The following is an 11032-nucleotide window of genomic DNA, read 5'->3' as shown; positions in this document are numbered from 1 at the left end:
AATTTTTCATTTCGATATTTTCGCCCCCAATTTTTCACTTCGATTTTTTTGTCCCCAATTTTTCACTTCGATTTTTTTGTCCCCAATTTTTCACTTCGATTTTTTGACCCCCAATTTTTCATTTCGATTTTTTTGGCCCCCAATTTTTCACTTCGATTTTTTTGGCCCCCAATTTTTTACTTCTATTTTTTTTGTCCTCAATTTTTCATTTCGATTTTTTCGCCCCCAATTTTTCACTTCGATTTTTTTGTCCCCAATTTTTCACTTCTATTTTTTTTTGTCCCCAATTTTTCATTTCGATATTTTCGCCCCCAATTTTTCACTTCGATTTTTTTTGTCCCCAATTTTTCACTTCGATTTTTTTGTCCCCAATTTTTCACTTCGATTTTTTGACCCCCAATTTTTCATTTCGATTTTTTTGGCCCCCAATTTTTCACTTCGATTTTTTTGGCCCCCAATTTTTCACTTCGATTTTTTTGTCCCCAATTTTTCACTTCGATTTTTTGACCCCCAATTTTTCACTTCGATTTTTTGACCCCCAATTTTTCACTTCGATTTTTTGACCCCCAATTTTTCATTTCGATTTTTTTATGCTCACTTTTTTAAAAATTGAGCATTAAAACTGTAATTAAAAAAAAAAACAAAACTCATCTATAATAAATCTCGTTCCGGGTAGACCAATTTTTCTTCAGTAACCAAAAATAAATTTCAAAACATTTTCTTTGATTAAATTATCCTAGTTTAAAATGCCTTTGAAATATAATTGAGCAGACACAACGACATTTTAATCCAACATATAATCAATAATTTTCTCTTTATAAGCAAGCTTTTTTAAACCAACTCGAGTAAACATAACATCGTTCAAATATGGATTCTAGCACATTTGATTCAATAAATTTTGATTATTCTCTAAATGTTTGGCTATTAGTACTATTTAATCTTTTAACTATTTGTGTTATAGCTTTGAATGTTTTTCTTTTAATCGTTTTATTCCCCCTATTTGTGCTCACTAATATTTTAAACCGAGAATTCGATGAGAGGTAAGTTGTCTATTTTTGAGATCTTACAACTTCAAATAATCTGAATTTTGAACTATCTAAAAGATCTTTGGGGAGTGGAAGAGAAAGTTTTCGATAAAGTAACAATTTTACAATTTTCAGACTGCAATCTATACAATAACAAACCATTTCTTCAAAGCTATTTGTTTCTATTATCTATTGTTGTTGATCTTCGTAATAAATTCTGTATTTTTTTACGATCCTCTTCCGAGTGGAATTCTGTTAATGTGCATTACAGCTATTTGTCATGTACATCAATTAATTTTGTCTCTTCTGGCTATTCAAAGATTTCTTCTTTATTACTTCCCTTCTCTCATACCATATATAACATCAAAAACACCAAAGTTGAAACGTATTTATACTCTTCTTATTTGTATATGGACGCTTGTAATGGTCAATCCATCTTTTCCGATTTTGTTAGTTAAAGGAAAAAAATATACTGTGAGTTAAAATTTTCATCGAAATCCCACGTAAACTTTCAATATCATAATTTTCAGACGTACTACATTACTTTAAATAGTATTTCGTTTCTATGTGCTTCTTTATACATCCCAATGGTTATCAGTATTCGAAAATTGCAACATTTGGCGTCGTCGATTAAAAATAAACCACATAAATATATCATGTATCAGACTATATTTGTTGTTTTTTTCAAATTGGTTAGTCTTTTTTTTCTGTTTCGAGGACCTAACTTCCTATTTCAGGCACAAATGTTTTCCACGGTCGAAAGTGTGGTGAAGGGAGAGCTTTTTTCCCAGGTTTGTGTTTTTTAATAACAACGCTATTCTGATTAGAAGTCTCACAAAATTTCAAAATCTTCATTTACAGCATTTTCCTTTTCTGTGCGTACTTGATGTGATTGCCACTCCGGTGAATATTCAACTGTCATACTTGCTATGTAACAAGAGGACTTTGGCTGATGTACGGAAGAAATTTACGCTGAGAAATATTTTTCGGATAGTTTTCAAAAAGTCTACAGTAGAACCGTCTGTGCAATACGTCGATGGTACAACAGTTGCTCCGCCTACGTGAACTTCATTATTTTTCATCGAAGCTCTGAAACTGTAATAATGCTTATCTATGATAAATTTTTGTTCCGGCTTTACCAATTTTTCTTCAGAAAACAAAAAAAAACTCAAAAAAACTTCATGATTAAAGTTTTCTCGATTTTAAAATGTCTCTGAAATATAACTGAGCAGACACAACGACATTTTAATTCAACATATAATCAACAATTTTCTCTCTTTATAAGCAAACTTTTTTAACCAACTTGAGTAAACATAACATCATTCAAAATGGAATCTAGCATGTTACCATCAGATAATTCAATTTTATCTCGATTGGGTTGGCAACCTGTTCACTTTACTTATTTATGGCTAACTGCTTTATTTGTGTATGTATGTTTTTTATTTGTTCCATTTCCTCTTTTTGTGATTATCTATATTATGAATCGAGAATGGGATCAAGAGGAACACGAGGTATATATTTTTAAAATAATGAAATTTCGAAAATAAAAATTTTGAGTTATCCTAATGCTCAGAACTCTCCGCTAACCTCGGAAGAGCCAGAAGAATTAACTGAAAATTTTAGAAAAAAATTTCATGAAACCTTACAATTGATCACAAATAACTTAATCTTCCTGAACCAAAGATGGTAAAAATAACACCAATTTCATTGAAAAACCCCATGTTTCCCTGATTTTTTTTAATTAAAAAATTCTACGATTTAGGCGAAAATGGCAAAAACTGGACGCACGGAATCAACCCAAACTTCAATATATTCAATAACCAATCATTTATTCATAGCTGTTTGTTTGTATTATCTATTCATTTTACTTATTGTTATAAGCTATCTAAGTAATTTCGTACTTTTTCTGATTGCAACTCTGGCCATTTTCCTGGCGGCTATTTCTCATGCCTATCAAATTGTTTTGTCATTTTTGGCTATCCAGAGATTTTTCATTTACTTCTTCCCTTGTCTCGAACAACATCTAACACCAAAGAAACCAAGAAAACTTTGGACTAATTCTTTATTATTACTCTTGTTTGTATGGGCTTGTATTTTGCTCGGTTCATCATACTTTTCAATTGGACCCTATGCCATTAATTGGAAACATGAAAAAATCAGTATGGTGAGTTTTTTAAAATCAAGAATCAAAAGTTTCATTAATTATCAGATATATTATACTGTGTTAAATGGACTTTTATTCTTCTCCGCCTCCTTTTATATTCCTGTAGTTATCAGTATTCGAAGATTGCAACATTTAGGATCATCAATCAAGAATGCACCGCATAAATATATTTTGTATCAGACTGTAATTATTATCAGTTTCAAGACTGTGAGTTTTTAATTTTTCTCTCAGAACCAGACAACTTTCTAGTTCAGGCACAATTATGCAGCATTATCTATTCCAAAATGACAAGAGATGATTTTTTAGAGGATTTAGAGATGGTATATTTTGTTATTTAAAGGAGGAGAGATCCCAGTATTCGCGACTAGGTCTATTTTTAAAAATTCTGTGAACGCAAAGGTTTCCATCTGGGTCTAGTTTTTTCCAAAATTTTCAAAGTAACCAGAAGCGTAAAAGCCGAGCTCCAGACTCTTGCAAAAGGTCAAAATCAACTGAAAAGAAACGTTTTCGTCTATCTTATTGACTGGTGCTGTAGATCTATTTTTGAAGAACCTTCATTTTCAGCGATTTGCTCAAATGTGCTTATTCGACCTGCTTTTCACTCCGACGACTATTCAAATTTCATATTTCTTATGTAACAAAAAGACTTTAGGTATTGTATGGAAGAAGCTGAGCAATATCTATCGGAAAGTTTTCAAAAAGTCTACAGTGGAGCCGTCTGTGCATCAATTCACTGCCCCGCCATAATGAACTTCTTTTTGTTTTCGTTAAATGAAATTTTTCAAATTTTAATCTGTGTGAGGTATGCGTTCAGCAGCTGAAAAAATGTTCATTTTCAAAAAATTGAAGCCAATTTTTTAGATAAGTGATCAAAGATGTCATTTTGAAAAAGTCATGTAGCAACCCGATATTTAATCAAATTGCTGTGAAGCAAATTTTCGAACTAATCGAGCATTGCAGCTTTCAGAACTTTTTGATCTGTTAGATCATAAATTTTTAGCCAAAATTGTTCAAGATTTCTTGTTTTGCTTCGAAAAATGATAATTCATATACCTTTAAACCTGTATTAGAAGGGCCCCTCTAGTAGAAGAGCCTCGAAAGGGCCCTCCTACGAAATCGGAAATTCAAAAAAGCGGGAATTTTGAACATTCAGAAATAATAAAAATCTCGATTTCTTGATTTTAGGAAGCTCGAAAATGTCCTTTTTAAAATCATATTCAAAATTTCAGTCATGATGGATACAACGACAATCGAACTGCAAACTAAGGAATTCATATTTACGATAAAAAGTCTTTTCGGCTTCTTCTTGGTTCTTGTTTCTCTGATCTTTATAGTGATTTCTGTTTTGATATTTCCTTTGTTTGTGATGGTACAACGATCCAATCGAGAATGGGATAAAGAAGTAAGAATGGTACATGGAATGACTCTCAAGTGTTACCGTCAAACAGAGCGTAGAAAGGGCTCCCGGACATTTCGCAGCCAGACATTTTGCAGCCTCTGATAACGTCAGAAAATCAGAATTCCAAATTCTTCGGTTTTGAAAAAAGTATATTTTAATGTCAGAAATTGAATTTTCGAAGAATTCGGCTGAAAAAAATCAAATTTCAGCTGAAAAAATAGCAAGCAAGTATTCAATCAATGGAAACCTGCTTAATCTTCACTGTTATGATATTTTTTAGAATTTCTTTTTTTTCTTCTAGAATTCCAACTTTCTAAAATCTTATATTTCAAAAAGAAATTCTGAATAACAATGAAGATTTAGCAGTTTTCCATTGATTGAATACTTGCTTGCTATTTTTTCAGCTGAAATTTGATTCTTTTCAGCCGAATTCTTCGAAAATTCAATTTCTGACATTAAAATATACTTTTTTCAAAACCGAAGAATTTGGAATTCTGATTTTCTGACGTTATCAGAGGCTGCGAAATGTCCGGCTGCGAAATGTCTGGCTGCGAAATGTCTGGCTGCGAAATGGCGCGGCTACGAAATGTCCGGTTGCAAAATGTCCGGGAGCAGTAAAAAGTTATTTCAAAAAGCGGATTAGTTGCTACATTTTTCTTTCAGGAGTTATGACCCAAAACGTTCAAAAATCATAACTTCGTCAGTTCAAGCCCGTTTAATCAAATTCAGAAAAGATTAGATAGACAACAAAGTGAACTTTTTCAAAATAAGTTTTTAAAGTTTTTTTTCGTAATGATTGGATTATTGGAAAAAAATGAACTTGAGATTTTTGAGATATTAAAAAAAAGTTTTCGGTTTTGTTTCTATAAATGATCCAATCAATACGGAAAAAATTAAAAAATTATTTAAAAAGTTCATTTTGTTGTCTATCTACTATTTTTTGAATTTAAAGGTGGGGAGAGAGGAAAAAAAATGTTCTCGAAATTCCTTCTAAATACGCCCCTCGAGGAATTGAACTCATGATGGGCAGCTCAGGGGTACAGCGCAGCTACCGACTGAGCCACGCGGCCAAAGGAGGTGCGCTCGCCCGATGGTAAACAAAAGGGTTAGGACGACTGCGGTACGCAGATTGACATTAAGCGTTGTACACCGTTACGGTAGAATGCATACCCCGGCTCCAAAAATCCTCCGTAAAATCTCCTGTCCCCCCACCTTTAATTAAACGAGCTTAAACTGACAAAGTTATGATTTTTTGTCGTTTTTTGGTACGTTTCGGGTCATAACTCCTGAAAAATTTTTTACCAACTAATTTGATCGGATCCTAAAATAACTTTTCATGCTCTATTCAACCATAAAGGTCTAGATTTTTCGAGGGTAACACTTGGGAGTCATTCCATGTGAGAGTTTAGAATTTTAGAATTTTCGATAACTTTCAGACTTCCGTCTATCCAATCACTAACCATTTTTTCAAAGCCATATGTTGGTTTTATTTATTTCTCTTCATTATTGGGATTGATATGATTTTCGAGACCAATTTTTTTCTGAATTTTATGGAAGGTTAGTTTTACACAATCACTGGTGGTGTGGTCTTAATTTTATGTTCCGTTTTTTCGGGGACTTTTTGTGTTTTCATTTTCATAAGTTTTTGTATAAATTGAAACAGTTGAAAATTTACCACCTTCAAATTATGTATTTCAAAATATCCATTTCAGAAATGACTTTGCCTTTTATCCATACTGTTTCTTTTTTCTACTTGTCATCACTCATACCCATCATTTGATTCTATCTTTATTGGCTTTCCAGAGATTATTTCTTTACTTTTTCCCATCCGCCGAACCATACATCACTTCGAAGAGCCAAAAACCTAAATTCAAATATTTATATTTGATAGTGTTCATAATTTCCGCATTAGTGTTTTATTTTGCCTGGGACAGTTCTTATTATCAAGGCTCAAACCTTGAATACATCCTACTTGTGGGTTTTCAATCTTTTTTGAGCAAAAAAAACCATTTTCAGGTATATTACATTGTTTTGTATAGTGTCTTATTTCTCTCTGCCGCTCTGTACATCCCTATGATTTTTAGTATTCTCAAATGCAGCATTTGGCATCATCAGTTAAAAATAAGCCTCATATTTATATTTTGTACCAGTTTATAACTATTTTGAGCTTCAATTTGGTAGGTTTTTTTTTTGATCTTTGACGTTTCAACAATCCTATAATTTTTTCTCATTTCAGGGACATATTTTCCCTATTCTGATTTATTATCCAGAAATCCAGGATATAGTCATGGATTTCTTTTTTCTTGATTTAGTCTCCACTCCATTGACTATTCAAATTTCATATTTGTTATGTAACAGGAGGACTTTAGATACTCTACGGAAAAAGTTAACGCTGAGCAATATTTATCAAACAATTTTCAAAAAGTCTACAGTAGAACCGTCTGTGCCAGAAGTAGATGCTACAACAGTTGCTCCGCCTACATGAACTTTAAAAAATGTTTTTCAAGCACTCTTTTGTTTTCTTGATCTGAATTCTCTCTTAGCTTTAAATGTTTTTGATACACAATTGAGCCATTTCAATTCAACATGTAATTTAGTTTTCTGCCTATGTCTCCTTATTAGAAAACATTTTGCACCAATTCGTCTAAATAAAACACCATTCTAAATATGGAATCGAGCACCTTACCACCAGTTTATAAAATGTTCGAAATAAACGGCTGGCTATCTGTTATGATACTATTTTTATTTGCAATTGTTGCATTTTTGTATATTGTTCTTCTAATTGCTCTATTTCCTCTTTTTGTGATCACTAGCATTTTGAATCGAGAACGGGATCGAGAGGTGAATTATCTATATTTTTGAAGTTCTCAGACTTGCATCTATCCAATGACTAATCAGAACAATTTTCAGACCTTAATCTATCCAATAACTAATCATTTTTTCAAAGCAATCTGTTTGTATTATTTGTTTTTCCTCCTATTCGCAATGTTCATTGTATTCTTCTCTTCGGCGATTATAACTCCAGCTATGTTCGTGTTTATGGTTCTCATTTGTCATACTCATCATATAATTGTGTCTCTTTTGGCTATTCAGAGATTTCTTCTCTACTTCTTCTCTTTTCTTGAACCATATATAACACCAAGAAAACCAAAGTTTATACGGATCTACATTTTGTTTTTCTTGCTTTTCGCATTACTGGTTTTCCTCGATAAGTCAACTGAAAAAGAAAATTGGCTTTTAGTGGGTTTATTTTTCTTTCGAAATTCAAAAATGCACGAAGGCCCAAATAATTTTCGCGCCTTATGTTAGAGTTATTTAAAAAAGAAAATAAGATAGTCTGAAGATGTGATAAGTGCATTTCTTAAACAAATTACATGTGTTTGATGAATTTCTTCTTTCGAATTTGAACAAAACCATACTCCAATTTTCAGATATATTACATTACTTTGAATAGTGTTTTATTTCTATGTGCTGCATTGTACATCCCAATGGTTATCAGTATTCGAAAATTGCAACATTTAGCATCATCGATTAAAAATAAGCCACATAAGTATATCATGTATCAGACTACACTTATTATTGCTTTCAAAATAGTGAGTTTTCCTTGTATAAATAAAATTAACTTGTGTTTCAGGCACAATTATTTACCACACTTTTATTCGTGTTCGGCGGAGATGCCTTCTCCAATGTAGGCGTTTTAAAATTATTCAAAAACATATTCCAGGAGTCTCACAAATTTTAAAATCTTCATTTACAGAATTTTCCTTTTCTTTGTGTACTTGATTTGTTTTCCACTCCAGCGACTATTCAATTGTCATATTTGTTATGTAACAAGAAGACTTTAGCTGATGTACGGAAACGATCAACGCTGAGAAATGTTTTTCGGATAGTTTTCAAAAAGTCTACTGTGGAGCCGTCATTGGAAGAAGTCACAACAGCTGCTCCGCCAACTTGAACTACCTATTTATTTTTGTTTTCGGTGGATAACATTCTCAATTTATCGTTAATCGATGCTATTTGAATTTCATTCTCGTTGTTCAACAAGAGTATAGTCAATTTAATACTTTCAAGCTTAACGCTGAGCAATAAACCTTCTTTTTTTGTTTATGATATCATTTCTAGACTAGAAATATTTTCATAACCACAGCGAAAATTAATTAGAAGTTTTCAGCATGACATTTACATAAAACAACCCAATATTTAACAAAGCGGTTGTCATGTTTTCAAACCAAAATATAATTCTTACGATTTTTCGAAAATTTAATAAAATTTCAGTCTGCTACTCTTGAAAATTTTTGAATCAATCGAACATTGGAGTATTCTAAATTGTTTGATCAAACTCACGATTCCAAGAAAAAATTCTTTAAGTATGGAATCTACCACTATACAAATTGAAGAATCATCAAGACATCTAAGTTTGTCGTTTTTAATTTTTATCACCTTAGCCACTTTATCGATTGTTATTGTCTCGGTCCTATTTATACTTTTGATTTTCTTATTTCCTATATTTGTCTTTATAAGAATTAAAAACCGAGAATGGGACAAAGAAGTAAAAACACTTTTTTAAAATTCAAAATTTCGAAAATCTGATAAATTTCAGACTTCCATCTATCCAATAACTAATCATTTCTTCAAAGCAATTTGTTGGTTTTATTTATTTTTTGCCATTTTCGTTATTGATTTATTTACCGAAGGACCTCCTCTCTGGAATAAGAAAATGTTAGTTTTTTAAATAAAGTTGAACAGTGTTAAAAAATTCAGGCATGGTATTCTTTTTACCGCTCTATTGACAATTTTCATGACCACGATATGTCATACTCATCATATCATTTTATCATTTTTGGCTCTTCAAAGATTCATTATCTATTTTTTCCCTTCTTCGGAGAAATACTTGTTTTCAAAAATCCCAAAAGGGACATTCAAATTTGGTTATACTGCTGTTTTAATAATCATTTTATTCCTAGTGTATAGAGCACTTGTTGAATCAGTTGGTGCTGAGGAATTATTTGTAGGTGTTTGAACTTAAGAATCCTCCAGCGATTTTTTTCAGGTTTATTACATTATTTTGCACAGTTTTTTATTTTTCTTTACTGCATTGTATATTCCCATTTTTGTCAGTATTCGAAAACTGCAAAACTTAGCATCGGCGATGAAGAATAAGCAACATAAATATATTTTGAATCAAACTATAACTTTAATCACTTTTAAGACTGTGAGTTTTCTACCAAAAAAATACTAACTGTTAAAAAATGTCTCTATTATTGCAGTAGACACGTTTTATGATTAAGATTGTTAAGTTGGTAGATTGCGCTTGAACCTTTAATTTACCATTCAAACTTTTAGAATCAAAGCTATAAATTTTCAGTCGTTATGCGATTGTTCTTTTTTTCATTTCAGACACATTTTATTATGTTTCTGACTTTGCCTGGTAGTTTTAAGGTATGTGAACTATCGATTTTAAAAGCAAAAGATTCAATAGTTTCAGCCTTTCGATGGTATTTATAATCTTATCATTTTCGATTTACTTTCCACTCCTTTAACTATCCAAATTTCATACTTGCTTTATAACAAGAGGACTACTGGACGAAGAAATCCAACGCTGAGCAATATTTATCGGGCGATTTTCAAGCGGAATTCCGTAGAACCGTATGTGCGACGAGAAGTTGGTGTTGCGACAGTTGTTCCGACTACATGAATGATTTCACTGTTTTTGTTAAATGAATTTTTTCAAGTTGTTTTTAATCGATGTTACCTATTCCGAGTTTTGTTAAATGAGGGTTATCTTGCATATCGGTTCGGTTTCATATTCGTTGTTCAACAAGAGTATAGTCGATTTAGTACAAAAAACAATATTTCCCTTTTTAATGCTGCAACCCAGAATTTAATCATATTGTTGTCTCCTTCTCTTCAAAATCACACTTTTTGAATCAATCTAAGAACAAAAGCACTCTAAATTTTTTGTCCAAACTCCAGATTTTAGTCAAATTTCAATAAGCATGGAATCTATCACTTCACAAATTGAAGATTGGCAAGATTATGTTCTACTTATATTAACGATTCTAGTTGTCTCGTTAGTAGTTATTCTTTTGGTTCTAATTTTCCCTTTATTCGTGTTTGTAAAAGTTACAAATCAAGAATGGGATAAAAAAGTAAGAATGATCACTACAAAGTTTTGAGTTTTCGATGATTTTCAGACTGATACAAAATATATTTGTGTGGCTTATTCTTCATCGGCGATGCTAAATGTTGCAGTTTTCGGATACTGACAACAATGGGAATATACAATGCAGCACAGAAGAATAAAATAATATGCAAGGCAATGTAATAAACCTGAACTTTAACTCTCTTTGAAGTTTTTTTAATTATTTGGTTGGCTAAAAAATGACGAGTGACGAGTTTGTCGAAATTTGAGTCGCAGGAAGAGTTATTCCTTAGCGGGGATCC

At 31.8% G+C, this 11032-nt stretch overlaps 5 protein-coding genes across 5 annotated transcripts in view; 4 read left to right on the top strand and 1 right to left on the bottom strand.

The window, feature by feature from the left end:
- Positions 1-867: 867 nt before the first annotated feature.
- Positions 868-2090, top strand: CBG22637 (the record flags this gene model as incomplete). Its single annotated transcript, XM_002638162.1, has 5 exons — positions 868-969; positions 1161-1499; positions 1556-1717; positions 1763-1816; positions 1887-2090. 5 exons carry the CDS (start codon positions 868-870, stop codon positions 2088-2090), a joined length of 861 nt encoding a protein of 286 aa, XP_002638208.1.
- A 703-nt stretch (positions 2091-2793) lies between these two features.
- CBG22636 lies at positions 2794-7073 on the top strand (the record flags this gene model as incomplete). The annotated part of the gene is made up of 8 exons (XM_045238292.1): positions 2794-3189; positions 3235-3396; positions 3754-3841; positions 4419-4591; positions 6025-6145; positions 6252-6604; positions 6673-6765; positions 6825-7073. The coding sequence occupies 8 exons, from the start codon at positions 2794-2796 to the stop codon at positions 7071-7073; spliced, it is 1635 nt and encodes a 544-aa protein (XP_045097622.1).
- A 182-nt stretch (positions 7074-7255) lies between these two features.
- Cbr-srz-1 lies at positions 7256-8543 on the top strand (the record flags this gene model as incomplete). Its single annotated transcript, XM_002638159.1, has 5 exons — positions 7256-7429; positions 7499-7828; positions 8020-8181; positions 8223-8276; positions 8346-8543. 5 exons carry the CDS (start codon positions 7256-7258, stop codon positions 8541-8543), a joined length of 918 nt encoding a protein of 305 aa, XP_002638205.1.
- A 414-nt stretch (positions 8544-8957) lies between these two features.
- Positions 8958-10283, top strand: CBG22633 (the record flags this gene model as incomplete). The annotated part of the gene is made up of 6 exons (XM_002638158.1): positions 8958-9137; positions 9189-9307; positions 9350-9596; positions 9639-9800; positions 9932-10027; positions 10074-10283. The coding sequence occupies 6 exons, from the start codon at positions 8958-8960 to the stop codon at positions 10281-10283; spliced, it is 1014 nt and encodes a 337-aa protein (XP_002638204.1).
- A 497-nt stretch (positions 10284-10780) lies between these two features.
- Positions 10781-11032, bottom strand: part of CBG22631 — a gene marked incomplete at both ends in the record, with an annotated part of 8641 nt that continues 8389 nt past the window's right edge. Inside the window, one exon of the mRNA XM_002638156.1 lies at positions 10781-10918. Coding sequence (XP_002638202.1) covers positions 10781-10918 — 138 coding nt within the window. The remainder of the gene's footprint in view (positions 10919-11032) is intronic.

This window comes from Caenorhabditis briggsae (assembly GCF_000004555.2).
Source record: "Caenorhabditis briggsae complete genome, chrV, whole genome shotgun sequence".
In the NCBI taxonomy this organism is placed as follows: Eukaryota; Metazoa; Nematoda; class Chromadorea; order Rhabditida; family Rhabditidae; genus Caenorhabditis; species Caenorhabditis briggsae.
The sequence above is the reverse complement of the archived record's forward strand: the minus strand, read 5'-3'. Positions and strand labels throughout refer to the sequence as shown.